Source organism: Maniola jurtina, chromosome Z, assembly GCF_905333055.1.
Source record: "Maniola jurtina chromosome Z, ilManJurt1.1, whole genome shotgun sequence".
NCBI classification, from domain to species: domain Eukaryota; kingdom Metazoa; phylum Arthropoda; class Insecta; order Lepidoptera; family Nymphalidae; genus Maniola; species Maniola jurtina.
In genome coordinates this window covers 15,748,201-15,766,994 of record NC_060058.1, presented here as the reverse complement: position 1 = coordinate 15,766,994, position 18,794 = coordinate 15,748,201, and the positions used below count along the sequence as shown (strand labels likewise).

The window sequence follows — 18,794 nt, the reverse complement described above, 5'->3', positions numbered from 1 at the left end:
TAAATAACATTTGTTACACATCATAAAATGCCACAATTTTATTCATTCTTACCATGCTTTATACAGTTATCTAACAAAAATGTATTTTTAAATAATCACATTTCAAATTGAAACAAAGATAATATTTATTAAAATTAAAAATTAAATTATATTATTATAAAATTAAATTATATAACATTATACGAGTATAACGTTTGTGTAAGAGTATTTTAGAAAAAAAGAAAACTGAAGGAAACAGTTGGAAATGGGTTAGGTATTTTGACATTTAAAATTATATAACATATAATAACGCAATGTTGTTTTACTTATTTCATAAATGTACCCTAATTGCTTATTATACTGATTTTGGAAATGAGGAGAGTGACACAAATAGTTATTAATAATACATAATTATATGTAAATACCAATCTTGCTACAAATTATTTATTTATTCATTTAAATATCATTATTGCTAATAATTTTACTGACATACAGGATACACTAAAATAAAGAGTGACTTCATATAAATAATTTAGAGATTATCTAATTAGACTGACGCGCACAAGAAAGCGACACATGTTGTAGTTAGCAATCTTCACATTAGACTTGTATGTAACACATTACATATCTACTTTTTATTATCTACATTATACATTATATTGATAATTATTTTTATTATATATGTTACCGGAAATGTATGTAATTCCTAAAATCGCACGGAAATGTGTAAAATAAATTATATTAGACACATTTCCTAGGAAATCTATAGGTACATTGTCTAAATAGCAGTCGGAAATGTAAATATTTGAGATATCAATGGGCATGTGGGGATAGCGGGGCGGGGGGAGGGTATTGTTTTGTCTGATCAGTTAGGTTTTTTTTTGATCTAATATAAGATAAAAAAAAATCAAAAGAAAAATAAAACCGACTTCAAAAACCACAAGCACTAAAAAGTAATAAATAATTTTTGTTTAGTTACACGTGTAATGTACCTAGGTATGAAATCGAGCGAGCAGAATAAAACAAAATTAGAAAATAAATGTGAAGCTCGCCCGACTTCATTTTTCATTTTTGAAGTCGGTTAAAAACCCCTGACATGATGTCAGAGACGTTTTTTAAATTTTAAAATTTTGTTGTAGTTAATTTTTTTTATTTAAGTTTTAAAAGGAACAGAACCTTGTAATTTTTGCCCATGTTAATTTTTATATTCGACAATACAAAACAACATTGGGCCTTTATTGTCCGGTTCTGTTCCTTTTAATGACTATTCAGATCAGTTAGGTTAGGTTAGGTTAGATTTTTATACATTTCCTAATACGATATTGGAATTTCATACAATTCCTAGGAATTGTGCACATTTCCTATGACATTTATGTATTAAATAGTTTTTGAAACAATATTTTATACATTTCCTAAATAGCTTCGGAATTATATAAATTTCCTAGGATTTGTATACAATTCCTAGATTTCATACATTTCCGGTAACATATACATTACCTACATAAAATAATTAAATTATAATTAATTACATTACATAAATTATCAATTTTAGGTAAGTGACCAAATAACATAAATGTTTTAGAATGGTTGGAAAACTATCCACTAAAAATGTTTGTACAAACAACAATTTTTTTTACAAAAAAAATTTTTTTGGAACCACAGGGTCAGGGATTTTTCCTTCTAGCTAAAAATTAAAATACCTATACATTTTTATTAAATACAGCCTCGGAATATAAAAAAATTAAGGTAAAATGTCGATTCTTAGTTCTAGTGAGTACATTTTAAAATATTTTATATCGTTATTTCATTATGGAATAATATGACTAGAAATTGTAATAATAAATTACGATACAGACTTTTTGGTGGATAATTAATTTAATAAAAATATTTATTACTAGAAGTTATAATAGAAGGAGCTGTTAGGAGGTTTTCACACTGAAGCCTTAAGTTTCACATTGGAGCCTTAAGTCTGAATATTAAATTATCTGGACAAATGTTAAGACAGTCTATATGTCGAATACTATACACTAAAGTTTATATTGTACTTTATAATACCCATTTTGTATGCTGTTGTATTTTTAATCTGTGTTTTCTAATGTATTAGCAAATAAGTCTCAAATATTGCGTTATTAAGTCTTTACCTTATTTCTTACGATTTTGATGACAATATTGGCATTGTTCAAATTTCCCGTCCTCGTTCTCATAATATATGCATAGGTTTAAGATTTTCCCGCACTGGTGCTGACTCAGGTGTTCACAATCCCTAAATTACTGAATAAATAATTCAATGTTATTGGCCCAATAGACCGTGAAAGCCAGACACGTCATGCCAGATACGAATGGAGGGTTTTCACTTTCCACCAAGCAGTGTGGCAATAATGACGTGATTCGTAATAGTTTTATATAGAATGTAAAAAAATCACACCTTTTTTTGGAATAATTTTATGCGCCTACTTGATATCTGTTAAAGTTAGTAGCCAAAGTTTCTTACCTACTGTAGTATAATTGTGGAGAAAAAATTCAGACCTTATAGCATAATATGACGAAGGTCTGGCGTTCATGTGCTCTAAACTGGCTCTGTTATCTATTGTATTTTAATTTAATCGGTATATGTAAATTATTTAGCATTCAACATTGTTACTTTTCAAAAAAATACCCATAGAAAGTACTAGTCCTAGTACCTAGCGATTATTATTTCCATGAAAAGATTCCATGGTTTTTGAGAAAATAACAATGCTGTTAATGGTGGTATCAGTTAATTCATTTTTGTCATTCACTCCGCATTGATTTGATTTTTTATTTGTTTGAAATAATAACAAAATACTAGCCAATTATTTTCTGTTTTTATTTTGGTATCTATGTAATTCTGAAATTTAGAACTCAGCATTTATGATTTATTTTATTTTATGTATAAGTAGGCTATAGCAATTATCACATTAAATATTTGAATGTTGCTGTCTCATCTCTGATTTTATTTACCCTGGCATGTTCCCCGTGGAGTTGACTTTATTATTTGGATTCAGGTAAATCGTTTAATATGTATTATGCATTGAAAAAGCATTCGCCGATTTGCTCTGTTTCAACTGTCATATCACAAGTCCACAAGTGTAAATTAAAAATTTATAACACCCCCGACGATCCAAAGTATTTGAGTTTTCCAAAACATCATTTTCAAATAAATAATTATGTATTTAGGCAACGTCCATCTTGACAGCTTGACATTTGTCTATTGACATAATATTATGAACCTAACGGTTATCTAACCTTCTTTTCTACAAGAAAACTAGAAAAGAGCTGATAACTCTTAAACGGCTGAACCAATTTTTTTAGATTATAGCTAAGAACACTCTCGATCAAGCCACCTTTCAAACAAAAAAAACTAAATTAAAATCGGTTCATTCGTTTAGGCGCTACGATGCCACAGACAGATACACAGATACACAGATACACAGACACACAGACACACAGATACACAGATACACACGTCAAACTTATAACACCCCTCTTTTTGGGTCGGGGGTTAAAAATTACAGTTTGACGCCCTGGTCATATTAGAATGTTTAAAATATAAGAAAATAACAGTATAAACTTTAAAAATTGTGTCATTAGAATAATGTACCTAGTTAATTTTAATTTTTTATCGTGCTTAATCATTTTATAATATATTATACTGTGTATCTTTCATACTGCATTGAACTAGAAAAATTGTTAGTTAGCATAATATCCTCTTTGTAACTCTTTGTGGCGTTTGTACGGAATTTGCATGCACATTGATTTTTTCTTTTTGTTTCATGCACATTGCATGAAACAAAAAGAAAAAAATCCTAATAGCATAACATATTATCATCATATATATAAAAGCATAATTAAAACTAGTCTTCTATGAATATAATAAAATTGCCGTGTCGGTTAAAATGGCGACGAACGGACTACATTACCTAACTTTAAAAAATTGCTGTCCTGCATAAAATAATAACTACTTTTCCTCGACCTCTTTTAACTTTTAGAAAATCTTTGCTATTGCTAATTGCTATACCTACCTACAATATTACAAAATTATCAAGGACTAGCTAGATGATGCCCGCAGCTTCGCCCTCGTGGGTTGGTCAGATCCCCTACAGCATCAGGATTGAAGAGTCGGAATCCACGTTTTTATGGAACAATATCGCAAAGAATAGTTTGCGTGAGAGACACTTCCAAAGTGGTAAAATGTGTGTGTGTGTGTGTCCCCCCCTCCCTGTAACTTCTAAAATAAGAGAATGATAAAACTAAAAAAAATATATGATGTACATTACCATACAAACTTTCACCGAAAATTGGTTTGAACGAGATCTAATCAGTAGTTTTTTTTAATACGTCATAAAAACTTAAAATATGTTTAAATTTTCAAAGTGAGATAACTATACCAAGTGGGGTATCATTAGAAAGGACTTTACTTGTATATTCTAAAACAGATTTTTATTTATTTTTATGCATAATAGTTTTTGATTTATCGAGCAAAATGTCAAAAAATACCCGAGTACGGAACCCTCGGTGCGCGAGTCCGACTCGCACTTGGCCGGTTTTTTGGGTCATGTCAATCAATGATATAATAATAATATGACGATATTTAGTCTATGGACATATTCCTACGCCAGCCATTCGTCAGTTTTTCGTTTTTATTTCTTTCTGCTTTACATGGAACTGTACTACTTTGGATTCCGACCCTTGCATATCAAGATCTGGTTAGACACCTGGATGAAGAAATCCTCATTGCGAAATAATTGTCAAATATTAATTTACAATGTTTTACAAGTTTACAATGTTACCCGTGACGATTGTACATACTTAATCTAGTTGATCCCTTATATACTAGGTCTGTGGTTGATCCAGAAAGTTACCTGTGTACTTTTTATTATTATTATCTGTGACAAAGATGAACAAATTGGTGATATCCAGAGCCGTAAAAAAAAGTCAATCAATTGATGTGATTGACTAACGTAGTGATTTCATAGTTACATACTCTTTGGACATCACATTGACATTCCGAGACTCGAGGCGCTCGAAGTATTTCGGAGAGAATTTATTTTATTAGATTGCTTTGCAATTGTGTTTAATTGATAGTGTATATTGAGTGCATAAACAAACAATGAATCAAAAACAATAATATTATTTTTAAAACAAAAATGATAGATGTTCCTTTTAGAAGAAGCCAATGGCCCTACCTTTTGACTTGCGTGTGTCAATATTAAGTGTTTGGGCCTTTGGGATTAAATTGCAATGTTTTTCTTCAAGAATGTGGTTATGGACGCCTTTCGTTGCAGTAAATACTTGATACTGATACTCAGTATTTTCTGGAGGCTAGATTTCGCGCACGGTAAGTGCTCTCACATGTATCGCAACAAGCGTGGACACTCCAGTTATACATTCATTCTCGATGAGCCAGGCATCACATAGTAACAGCGCTAGATAAAGAGTAATCAATCTATCAAGCGCGAAATCTTAGTTTATTATTTCACAAATGTGGCAAGTACTTGTTTATCATAACTTGAGATCAAAGATCATGAAATCGAAAACAAATTAAGTGCTTCATAGGGGTTGTACGGGTCGCGAAGTGTACTTATGCTCAAATGCTAGATAAATGGCAAGTTGATAGCTTAGATTATAACCATGCTTACACACACAATACTAATCATTAATACAAAATATCATGGAAGTAGGAACTTTTTATGCCAGAAATCGAAGACTCCCTACAGCATTATTAAATAATCTAAATTATTTAAATGGAATGGTATTTGCTTTAAAAATTCTGTTTTCTTTGATATTTTCTGTTTTCAATAAAAAGTAGCCTATGAATTAAGTGTGTGGTGCAAGCTATCCATGTGCTTAAATACATGAAAATCAGTTCAGCGGTTAGGCTGTGAAAAGTTAACAAACAGATAGACAATGTATACATGATCTGAAGCTGAAGTGAATTGAATTCCTGAAAATCCTATTTGACTGGGAATCCACCCATCATCATCGATCAATCATGATCAACCCTTTGCCGACCCACTACTGAGAACGGGTCTCAGCTCAGTGTGAGAGGGGTTTAGGCCATAGTCTCTTTCGCTGGCCCAATGCGGATTGGCAGACTTCACACGCCTTTAAGAACATGGGGAGAACTCTCATGCATGCAGGTTTCCTCACTATTTTCTCCTTCACTGTTAAAGCAAGTGATATTTAATTGCTTATAAAAACACATAACTGAAAAGTTAGAGATGCATGCCCGGGATCAAACCACCAACTTCTGATTAGGAGCCGGATGTTCTAACCACTAGGCTATCACAGCTTTCTTTCTTTCTTTCTTAATCTGCCCATACTAATATTATAAATCTGATAGAGTATTTGTCTGTCTTCTAGTATTTCACGCCTATCCATTCAATCTGATGAATACAAAGCCAGCTTACATCCTGGAAATGGAGATAGGCCATTTTATATTGCAATATATAATATCAAAGCAAGCATGATTTTTAAATCTACGGAAACAAAGTTACGGGCATCATCATTCGGCATCATTCAATTCAGTGAAATCTCTAGTTTCTAGACCGCAAAATGTTACATAAGCGATGCAACCATAACACTTCCTCGTGGGCCGCTGAATCCAAAGCTGACTGTTTCTACGCAACCTTGTTATTATCAAATTCTTCAATACTATAATACTGCAACTTAACAAATGCTGGAGATGACATTTTGCTATGAACTACTATATTGCATTACATAACAAATGGGAAGAAAAATTATTTGTATATGTGTTTGTAGGTTTGAGGTGTTACTGCAACTTCGAGAGTTGTCCCAACTCAACATGTGAGACAGATGGCTACTGCTATGCAGCCACCGCTCTTGAGAATGGACTCAAGAAGCACACATACCAGTGAGTACCAGCCTTCATGCCGGTTGTTATGACTATTATAATAATATTTTAATTCTTATTTTAGTTGGGGGTTTCCAAAAAATTATCTACTGTACTTTTTGCAAACTTTTTTAATTACAAGAATAGTTACTTAATAGTTTTTAATGAAATAGGTATATAGTAATGTCACTAAATTATGCAAGTAATAAAAAGTACAGTATTGATAAAGTATAGTTGATCATGTTTTGAGGTACATATTTGGTGTAGTCAAGTCGAATATCTGAGTGAATTAATTGGCACAAAATATCAACACAAATCTCCATTAGTTTTGATGGGTCCGAGGTTCGAATTTTAACCAATTTTGTATTAAACCTGACCTGTGTAGTGAGGTGGTCTTAAGCTGTTTGCCAAACAGTACATTATTACCACCCGAGTATCCATGGCAATGCCGCGAGCCCCGCTCCTATTGCTGTATCAGCGATTTCTGCAATACTGATGCCGATTCTCGGAAAAAGATTGCAAAAGTGCTCCGCGCTTCCTTCACGGGTAAGATGATCTGAGCACTTGTGGCCGTGTGATGCAGACTTGGCCATGCGAAACATGAGTTTGTTTGATGTACTCTTAGACTATAATTGCCTTGCCATTTACGACTTATAAGTTTTGTGTTGAGATGCCAATACTCTAACAACATGCTTCCGAGTTTCTGATTTGACTATGTACCTACTAAGCGCGAGGCGTATGCGGCCCGACCGCGGTCCGACTATAATTAGTATGTTTGAATGATGTGCCGTAATTTTAACAAACACTATTTTCCGAGTGTGCATTGGTTTTGCTTTAACATACTAATATAATGTATGGTGGTTCCACTTGCGGCGCAGTTGTATCGAGCTCAAATCACTGATACCCATCGAGCACCCCTTCAGTTGCTCCTCCACGAAAACTAGAAATGAGTCGGTGGCGATACAGTGTTGTAAGTCGCACGACATGTGCAACCGAGACCTGCGCCTGGAGATACAGAAGAAGCCGCAAGGTAGGCGCCCGCCGGAGTGCCTCGCCTCCGCACCGCTCCGCTCCGCGAGAAGCTTGCCACTTGACGCACACTGCTGCTGCATGCCTAGTCTATAACACTTTCTTTCTTTTTTGTTCTAAAATTACTAAATTTTCTTTTTTTCTTTAGTTAATATGCCGGCATTGATCACGTACTGGTAGAACTAGAGTTATTCCGTGTCGACCTTGTTTAACTAATACTCCGTTTTTGATGTAGCTGTTGGGACCGAGAAAAGATTTTTCCTCCCGGGGACAAGCCTATATGGTGCCGCAAAGAGGAGTCGGTAGATATTTATTGCTGCGCCACGGACTACTGTAACCGCGACTACTTGCCAGGTACGGCCGCAAGGAATGTGTCGTCGGGGATCTGTATGGGCAGCTTTGTATTGTGATGTCTCGAGCATACCTACTCCGAATGTAATCATGTTACCAAATATATCATTGCACTGAAGGATGACATTCGATATAAATCATCAACGATCGTGTATATGAAATGGTTCAAAACTGCATGGACTCATTTTAGTTATAATTCATAACAAGAAAGATCATTCTCGCGCACTCGGTCCGAATATCTTTATATTATTCGTATAGGATACATTCTTGTATACCTATCACCGGCGTAGATATATAAACAGCAGATAATATATATGATGCAGCAACATATTTAATACTGCTAGAATAGACGTTTTGATATTCTGTGGGAACTTATATTATTAATATACTGTAGCAGATAACTAATACCCGGCCTGTGTTTATCTTTTATTTGAACGACGCCCGCGCCACCTTCTGTGTGTTGATGTAAATATGCTAGAAACCTTCACGCAAGTGCCAACCATTTCAACTTAATCAGATGAACAATATGCAAACACATAGGTAACGAAGAGCCAGGCAAGCATTAATTCTTATAATATGTATACGTAAGATTACTTAAAGGAGAATCAAAGGTTAGACATAGTCAATCTTTTATATTGTAATTATACTGTAAAAAATATCCTGTTTTTCTAGTTACATTATATTTGCAAATTCATAGACGTGATAACCACTTATGCGATGAAAGAGTGACTTGTTAACTCGGCGTTTACGGGCTTTTTGTCTGTAAACTAACTAAAAGACTCGGTTTCGTACCCGGCCGTATTAGGTAATCCATAATATCCACTAATATTATAAATGCAAAAGAATGTCTGTCTGTCCATTTAATCTTTTCAAGGCCCATCCATTTATAAGATTTAACTAAATGTACAGCTTGGATCCCGGAGATAGATGTAACTGCTACTTATTATCCCGGAATAGCAAAGAGTTCCCACAGATATTTTAAAATATATAAAGCAACGCGAGCAAAGCCTCCTGCATCATTTGGTATTTATCTAAAATGGAATTGGCAGTCAGTGGCAACAAATTTTAAAAGCTAATAAAATTAGCATGTTGTTGACGCGACCTTGAAAATACCCATCCAGAAACTGCCCAACGCGCCTGACGAATTTCTTACTTCAAAAATCTGTGCGGCCCTATTTATAGGTGAAAATTTAATCAAATCCGTTCCACCTTTTTGAGATAAGCGTTTTCAAACAGACTCGCAGCGGGCCGACTTTATAGTATGTAGTAAAGTAATGAAGCCGTCACGAAGAATCGACAAGACAAGTTGCGTAAGTGATCACAAGCCGGTACCTTCTATTTTTGCATGACGTTTTTACTACGTATTTACTAATCGCATGTTCTATTGACGTAGAGGACGGACACTTTCTGTCAGAGGGGTTATCAGATAACAGGGCAAGAGCGAGGTCCCTAACCTAATAAATAAGTTGGATCTTTAACCCCCATCGAAAAGTGCACATTTGATTGACCTGCATAGTATTTTCTGATTACATTCTATTGGATGTTAAAGTCAGCATACACACTGAATACTGATACTTCAATTATGTTGAAGACACTTTAAATAATAAGGGCAGAAACATATGAATAAAAGACGACGCAATCAAAACACTTAACACAACATTGCATCGAGGTTTTTGATGTGGTTCTGGTCATCTCTTTATCTGATCGTATTCCTCATTGCTGATCCAGTAACAAAATTCATACAGTGGTCGGAGTTTTCAAGGGTTAATCAAATAATTCTGGTCCCATCCATATATTCGTCCCTTTTTATTTAAAGAGAAAATATCTTAGTATTTAAAGGCACGATGTTGCCAGTATTCGTTGGTTTGGTTTTAGTTCGTAGTGCATCAGTAAGACAATTTGCTAGCACTGTTTTAGTGGTAATGCTACTAATGTTTGGTTTGTACACGCTTTTCGTGTGGCTTTGTATTTTTTTTTGAATAGTATTGGAATGTTTGACTTGGCTTTTTATATGTTACAACTTTTTTATTTGTTTTTGACTTAGCACTTATATAGGTTTATAAGGACGGTTCTAGGGGTTGAAGGGTTAGTTAAATACAGTCTAAATAGTATCTTTCGACGTATGTAAGTTACATTAAAAATCTATCGAAATTCCGTGGAAGAAAAAAAATTTATCTGCCAGTTCTGTCCCTAGTCTGTCAAATCCCTAGATAACGAATTTTTAGAGACGACTGACTATTATATACAAATCTCGACCTGTAATAGAATAGATGCCCGACTAATAAGACGTGTCACACACGCGCTTCTCCATACATATTAATATATGCGCTTGAAATAAATAAATATAAAGCTAAACTAATAATATTTTACTTAAAAATAATTTCAAATGCCTGAAATTTCTTCAATATATTGATTAGTTCTGCAAACGACGACGTAATACCGAACGTTGATGAGGGTTTTCCAAACATCACGCATCTCGCTTTTCAGTATGTCCCACCCGTACTGATTGAAATGGCATGGTCTCACATACAACTACGAGCTGAACCGACTGAAGATAATCTCTTGTCAAAAGTACTAGTACGATAAACCGTACCTTTGAATAACAGTTGACACATAGATCATTTAAGGCGAGTCCTTTCTCAAATTTTACGCGCTATAGGGAGTTTACGTCATGGACAAGTTCGTAATAGGGGGCTTAGACTCAAAGTTAATTTGTTGTCAACGTAGGGTCGGACGGAAACTAGTAGTAAACGTTTAATATGTAAATGACGCGGTCTAAATTCCTTATTTATTCCAACCTTGATGCGGTTACAACGGTTACGATTAGGAACTGGGAACAGGATGAAGGACAATTAATGGCAGTGGGCGGTCAAATCTTTGAACTTTATTTTAAAATTTTCCAAGAAAAAAAAACCACTAAAAAATCGATCAAGTGCGAGCAACACGCTGCTGAAGTTCACTTTAGTTAAATTGCGTTTGACAGTGACAGCTATGCGTTTTTCTGTGGGACTAGAAATAGAACTGGAAAGTGCTATTAACACCGCTTAGCTGATTTAGAGTACTGAAAAACCGTTGTTTAGAGCTCGTTCTATAATGTTAAGTAGGTTTAGAGCCTTTGCACACTGTAAGATTTTCACAAGCAGTTTGAAGCGTGTCAGACATACAGTGAAATGCGGATACGATACTGTACCTTCAAAAATCTCGCTTGTAACGATCTTGAACAGGTGCAAAGGCACCCAACGTTGTGACCAATGTAATGATACTTGGTGATGTTATAAAGAATCGAACACATCGGCGACAGCATGGCAAGTGCTACCATGGATCATGGGGCTTATGGTGCTGGGAGTATGCGCCGCTATCAGTCTGTGGTGGGCGCGGAGGTCGCCCAAGGTGCTCAAGCGAGAGTCAAGGTCTCTCTTCGCGCCAGAGGACTCTTGCTGCGAGACCCGCCACTCTATGATGACTGCCACCATTCGAGACATGATCGAGCTGACTACCTCGGGCTCCGGATCTGGTAAGTGTTTTTGTGTATCGAGGCAAAGGGATTACTTTAGTCCATCCTAATCTTTTTTACTCACCAAATATTATGTTATACTAGCCGATGCCCGCGACTTCGCCCGCGTGGATTTAGGTTTTTCAAAATCCCGCGGGAACTCTTTGATTTTCCGGGACAAAATGTATCCCTATGTGCTAATCCAGGATATTATCTATCTCCATTCCAAATTTCAGCCAAATCCGTCCAGTAGTTTTTGCGTGAAGGAGTAACAAACATACACACACACACACACACACACACACACACACACACACACACACATACAAACTTTCACCTTTATAATATTAGTGTGATACCTCAGGACTTTTCCATGATATGCAATTCTCTTCCTGATGTACCAAAGTTAAGTATGTCTGATTTAGGCTACAGTAAAGACTAGACGATGCCCGCAGCTTCGCCCGCGTGGATTGCTCAGATCCCCTGCAGCATCAGGATTGAGGAGTTGGAATCCAAATTTTTTATGAAACAATGTCGCAAAGTAACAATAAAAAAAATTACGCAAATCGGTTCAGAAATCTCGGAGATATCAGTGTGCATAGTTAGAAAAACACAGCTCCATTTTTCAAAGTCGGTGAAAAAAGTAGCCTATGTTACTCCTTGGTTAATCCTCTACTTGTTTGTGAAAGTCCCGTCAAAATAATTTTAGCCATTCCGAAGATTAGCCCGTTCAAACAGACACGACACTTCAATTTTATTTATTATTAGTATAGATATAGATTCCATGCATCATACTTGAATAGATGACCGAACTTTAGTTGTTCTATCCCACTTAAAATATATCTTAGAAAAACGTAGAGTTCCTGAGGTCATTAAGAAAGCTTAATTGCCCTTTTGTCGCATCGTAAGAATCGCTATGTAGTTAAACTTTTTTACGGAGTGAGCTTTCTGGTCCTTCTGAAAGGTACTATCAGGTACATGCTAGAATTTAAGAAGTGTTAAGTATCTCAGGCTTAGATCGGATGAATGAATGAATTACCGTGGTCACTTTTCGGTCGCGTCAATTGCGAAGCTGAAGTGGCAATGGCCAGGGCATACACAATTTGAAAAAACGATAGATGTTGGGATCCAAAAGTACTAGAATTGCGACCTCGCAGGAAAGCGCAGCGTTAGAAGGCCCACCCGCTATGTAGTCGGATAAAATCAAACGAGTCACAGGGGTCTGGATTCATGCAGCGCAAGATTCTGCCTTATAGAAGTCTTCACAAGAGATATGTCCAGCCGTGGACATCTAACGGTTTGAGAATAATGATGATGATGTTAAGGATTTTTTTTCAGGGCTGCCGCTCTTGGTCCAGAGGTCAATAGCTCGTCAAATCCAACTCGTGGATATAATCGGCAAGGGCAGATTTGGCGAGGTCTGGCGCGGGCGATGGCGGGGTGAGAACGTAGCTGTGAAGATCTTTTCGTCTCGAGAGGAATGCTCCTGGTTCCGTGAAGCTGAGATCTATCAGACGGTGATGCTGCGCCATGAAAACATATTAGGGTTCATCGCTGCCGATAATAAAGGTACGTTGCGCCGTCATAATTTGTCATTACTGGGGTTGAATTTTGTTAAATAGTTTCTTACATTCCTACTCTCGCTTTTCTCTAAGAGGGAAAATCACTGGCGCCTTATAGTAAAGGGTAACATAATTTAGGCAGCAGAGACCAATCTATTTCTAAAAAACTGTAATCTACTTCTGGAATCTGAAAAAACCAAAAATTCAGTTTTTCCAAACCGATTTCGAAAAGATGACAACATACAAACACGTCAACCTATATGTAATAAATAGCTTTTAAAAACTGCTTACTCCCCTCAGATAACGGCACATGGACTCAGTTGTGGCTGATCACGGATTATCATGAAAATGGCTCGTTGTTTGACTTCCTCGGCGCGCGAACGATCGACGCCAACACGCTGGTCAAGATGGCGCTCTCTATTGCCACGGGGCTGGCACATCTGCATATGGACATTGTTGGCACTAAAGGCAAGTTTATCTCCCTTCAAGATCAACCCATTGCCAGCTCACTAGTGTGGCACGGGTCTCCTCTCGAATGAGAAGGGTTTGGCACACCACGCTGGTCAAGTGCTGATTGGCAGACTTCACACACCTTTGGGAATATTATGGAGAATTTTTAACCTGCATAGGCATTGTGCAGGTTTTCTCACGATGTTTGCCGTCACAGTTAAAACAAGTAATATTGACAGCTTAAAACACGCATAACTCCCGAGATTGAACGCCAGACCCCACGAGTGGAAAGCCGACGTGTGAATCACTAGGCTATGACGGGCCGCGCTTGGGCGCGCCAGGGCACCGCGCGCCTCCTTTGCAAGAGTAAATGGAGATTATTTTAAGTTATTCTGCTGATGTTATAGTATCAACTCGCTTACAGCGTCGTTACGTCGTTTACATAATCATTATCATCATTAGCCTGTGAACGTCCACTGTTGGACATAGGCCTTCTCTAAAGGGCGCCACCATACCCGGTCCTCAGCCTTCCTCATCCAGCCACTTTCCGCCAGCCGTTTTATATCGTCGGTCCATTGTGCTAGAGGGCGTCCCGCACTACGCTCGCTTATACTCGGTCCCCACTCAAGAACTTTCCGGGTCCAACGGCCATCGCCTCTACGACAGGCATGGCCTGCCCACTGCCACTTCAGCTTGCTAATATTTACAGCCATACATAGTTGTATAAAATTAATTTGTAACATTTTAGGCAAGCCAGCTATAGCCCATCGTGACCTCAAGTCGAAGAACATCCTTGTGAAGAGCAACTTGACTTGTGTGATTGGTGACCTCGGGCTGGCCGTGCGGCATAACGTATCCAGTGATAGTGTTGACGTTCCCTCGACCAACCGTGTGGGCACTAAACGCTACATGGCACCTGAGGTAAGTATTTTTTTTAAAGAATATCCGCCATGCTAATCATGACTAATACTCCCTTTCCCCTCCAATTAAGCGTAAAGCTTGTGCCAGGAGTGGGTACGACAATAGTGCAACAGGTGGGTTTAGTGAAAAACTAATCCTTCCAGGTTAGCCCGCTTCCATCTTAGACTGCATCATCACTTACCACCAGGTGAGAATGCAGTCAAGGGCTAACTTGTATCTGAATAAAAAATACTGAAGTAAAGCGACCTTACGTGATGCAATTTGCCCGGCGCAGATGAAGGTCTAACTTCTGGAGTTAGATTTTTTATTTGTGTCATGATTTCATTGTTAGTTGGTAGTGATAAGGTCATATAGGCAGTGGACCGCGTATAGGGAGCCCCTTATGCATTATTACGAGAATCTACTTGTTTTTGATCTTAAACAAACTAACCAACACTAAAGTATAGATGTTTGTAACGAGTTTTATTGTCCGCAGGTACTAGACGAAAGCATGGACTCGCGTCAGTTCGACCCATACAAGCGTTCTGATGTATACTCGCTCGGGTTGGTTCTGTGGGAGATTGCGCGGCGCTGCGGCGCTATGCCAGACGAGTACCAGCCTCCATACTACGAGTGTGTGCCCCCAGATCCAGCTCTGGAGGATATGCGGCGCGTGGTGTGCATTGAGCGGCGAAGACCTGTGCTGCCCAACCGCTGGCATTCGGACCCGGTAAGACTCTTAAGACTGTATACTTGGTAGGGTACCATACCAGACGAGTACCAGCTGCCATTCTACAAGTAGACGCTATGCCAGACAAGTTCCAGATGCCATGCTACGAATGAATGCCCTACTAGACAAGTACCAGCTTCCACACTACAAATGGATGCTATGTTAGACAAATGCCAGACTCCACACTATGAGTGGATGCTCTGCCAGACATGAGACAAGTACCAGCCTTTATACGACTGGGCGTTATACCATCTGCGAGTGTGTTCCAGAGCCAGTACCGGACCTTCTCAGACAATTCCCAATCTGTCGGCGTCGCGTCGTATTCCATCAGTCAATCGGTTGATCACGCCCACTGCTGGACGTCATCAACCGATGAGGAGTTTTCTTGATATATTATAGCAGCAAACTCCTGGATCTTTACTCAAACGACTCGGCTATAAGATTTTAACTCTTAGGTTTTTTTTGAAGATTATAATCACATGTTAATATCCGGAATAAACAGCTGAACGTACTCTCCGATACATGGAGGTCGTGCCGGTGACGGATGGAGATGGTAATGATGATGAACTCCGTCATTTTTTCAGGTGCTGTCAGCAATATCGAAGGTGATGAAAGAATGCTGGTACCAGAATCCCGCAGCTCGCTTGACAGCTCTTCGAATCAAGAAGACCCTCGCGAACATAGCCACAGTAGACCATTTCAAGCTGTAAGACACCGCTTGCCGTACTAGTCATATTGGACGCCTCCAACGAACCGAATTTGGAAGTGGCTCCGTACAAAGTTTGGTTCTCATTTGAATGTAATATATCAATCGAAAACAATGAAATTTCGTAGCCACGTCCTAAAAATTTATCCTGTATCCATTGTTTGCCAGATTTCTGTGAAAATGTGTAGTTTTACACCAGAATTCATAGTCAAGATACGAGCTTCTTTAGAGAATGATTTAGATGACATACAACCTTAATGGATTACATAAAGGTTGAATATGACACATGTCATTTGAGTTGTACTCTAAAAGAGTCGCTATCTTGACTATGAATTCCAGTGTTAATGTTGCACTAAAAAATGCCAAGTTTAAAAGTTATACAGAATTATACTGTCAATGTTTGAGTCGATGTAATCTTGAAACTACACATTTTTGCAGAAATCTGGCAAACAACAAACACAGATTTTGGTTTCTAAAACGTCTCTACAAAGTTTCATTGAGTTGGAACCAAACAAGGTCATGCTAAGGAAACTTCTTTAAAAAAAGACCTGTTAGAAAAATGAAAAATATCAAAAAATTCAGCAGTTCAGCCGAAATTAATACTTAATCTAACAGATAGATTCTAGATTCCTCGATAAGTTACTTATGTTCGCAAATAACTTGAGCATTGATGCGATTGGTTGGCGACTGGCGCGTGCATGCGATTGGTTGATCAGTTGGTGCGGGTGCACGCGATTGGTTGATACATCGACTTGCGCTTCCCGGATTCGCCAACTTTCTCTCACTACACCTCTTCAGGACCAAGTTTGCCGAGCACTATATTTGAGCAAAGTTATTTGTCAAAAAAGACCATAATGACAGAATAACAATGTTGAGTAACGCCAGAATGTCCTTCTGAATCCTTTTTTATGGACCTGTCATCCCATCTTGTGGAGTCCACGGGTGACCTGAGGTCTGGCAGTTACCTCCATCAGCATATTAGTCTGGCCATTCAACGAGGTAACGCAGCCAGCGTTCTGGGCACCTTGCCTTGTTACAGTGATTTGGATGACATTTTTGTTTTATAATTTTTATATTTAAGTATTTATAGTATTTGTGAATCTTGTAAAAGTTAAATTGAATAAAAAATTCATAGCGCTGATATGTTGAGTAAGTAACTTATCGACAGATTGCAAATTGATTAATTTCGTCCAAATTTGGTGTCGATTGGAGGCGACTGAGTGTACTGGCATCTATAACAGATGCCAACTTGCAAATCCAATTTGGTTGGAACCTGTTGGCTTGGAGCATAATTTTTGGTACATATAGGCGACTCGCCAACTCGAGTAGCCGTAGATCTGTCAATTTGTATACGGACATGGTGATTTCACAATACAAATTGGACAGGTAGCTGTAAATAGATGCTATTCGAAGTATGCAAGATGTCTGCAAACACACAGACAGACATACAACCACATGTTGTTAGAATTTTGATTCGTGTTGAGAGATTTTACAGGCTGTTACTCGTTATGGATTTAGTGATGTAGCAAGTAAGGGAAATATTACATTTACATTCTGAGAAAGGCAACCACTCATCGCTGTGTCTATCTTTAACGAAAATCAGGATTATTAGTATAGATTTTACTGTATGATGATGCATAGATAAAGGAGGGATTAATCGATATCTGGCTTACGTTTAGTAATAGTATAATAGGCGTAATTACGCTTGTACAGAGAAGCGCGTATCTTAACCACCATATCCATATAAACTAGAGCGGGGGAGCTCTTGGAGTTGTAGCAGCCATGCAGCGTATGATAGATAACTTGATAAATAAAGATACCGCTACATATTAACTTGTATTACTTGGGCTGTATTTACAATATGTGCTTGGGTTACAATTAAAACTGTGGTAGAAAAACGAGGTGTTTCGGTCTTGATAATCAGAAGTGAATTGGTTGAATTCGCTGCCCGGGGTTCGTCCAGGCCAGCAAGATATTTGAATCGCTCCGAATTCAAATTGTGTTCTCTAACTGACAGCTGCAAAGTGTGTTGCTTTCTTCGCAGCTGCCGGTCTTAAAAGAGGCTGCATGCCTCTACATCACCCCCCTACGGAGTGAAAAAGAAGAGAAAATAAAAAAAAATAATAAATTATTTGCTAAGCAGCTTGATAGGGTACGAGGAAGCGAACCGTACGACTGGAACATGTGGAATAAATATATATTAATTGATTTAATTGTACAGGCGGAAGTATCTCACGCCGTAATACGTAATACGAAAACATATAATAAGGATTTGTGGACAAATTGCAGTTTAGCTTTTTTTAGCTAAAAAATGCAATTGGTTGCCAAGCCTTATTAAGTTGTTGTAAACAAGCGCCGACATGAGAGCTAGACGCATCGGTAAATAACCCGAGTTGAGCGTCGGCGACTGGATGAGCTAACAGAGTTGCGTTAGCTAAACTCTCCTTGCACGAGTTGAAACAACGCTCTAAGTCAGGTGCCCAAGTAAACGGCTTGTCGCCTTTACCTTGAATGGCTGACAGAGCATCAATGAGTGGAGAGGTACTGTGGGCTATGCCCGGTAAAACTTATGATAAATAATCACCATACCGAGGAATCTTCGAAGACCTTGTACCGTCTTCGGCAAGGGAAACTCCTGAAGATCCTTGATGGCTAATTTGTGAGGGCCTAGGCGGCGTGGACGACACGATACCGGCGGACCATCCGTCGTTCGGATGAGGTGC

At 37.8% G+C, this 18,794-nt stretch overlaps 1 protein-coding gene across 3 annotated transcripts; it reads left to right on the top strand.

Moving 5' to 3' along the window:
• The first annotated feature begins 4,989 nt into the window (after positions 1–4,989).
• LOC123880698 (TGF-beta receptor type-1) lies at positions 4,990–17,113 on the top strand. Of its 3 annotated transcripts, none has more exons than XM_045928977.1 (9): positions 4,990–5,335; positions 6,760–6,871; positions 8,115–8,233; positions 11,511–11,744; positions 13,062–13,292; positions 13,586–13,753; positions 14,484–14,656; positions 15,132–15,365; positions 15,950–17,113. In XM_045928977.1, exons 1-9 carry the CDS (start codon positions 5,239–5,241, stop codon positions 16,073–16,075), a joined length of 1,494 nt encoding a protein of 497 aa, XP_045784933.1. In that variant the 5' UTR covers positions 4,990–5,238; the 3' UTR covers positions 16,076–17,113. The 3 variants fall into 3 exon arrangements, with proteins under 3 accessions (XP_045784933.1, XP_045784932.1, XP_045784931.1); XM_045928976.1 differs by lacking the exon at positions 8,115–8,233 and adding an exon at positions 7,729–7,880; XM_045928975.1 differs by lacking the exon at positions 8,115–8,233 and adding an exon at positions 7,236–7,396.
• The last annotated feature ends 1,681 nt before the right edge of the window (positions 17,114–18,794 follow it).

Excerpts from the sequence above, each read along its gene's own strand:
- LOC123880698 (XM_045928975.1), top strand. The coding sequence starts at position 5,239 with ATGTTTTTCTTCAAGAATGTGGTTATGGACGCCTTTCGTTGCAGTAAA. Across the intron at positions 11,745-13,061 it reads TACCTCGGGCTCCGGATCTG|GGCTGCCGCTCTTGGTCCAG; the intron begins GTAAGTGTTTTT and ends ATTTTTTTTCAG. Across the intron at positions 13,754-14,483 it reads GGACATTGTTGGCACTAAAG|GCAAGCCAGCTATAGCCCAT; the intron begins GCAAGTTTATCT and ends GTAACATTTTAG.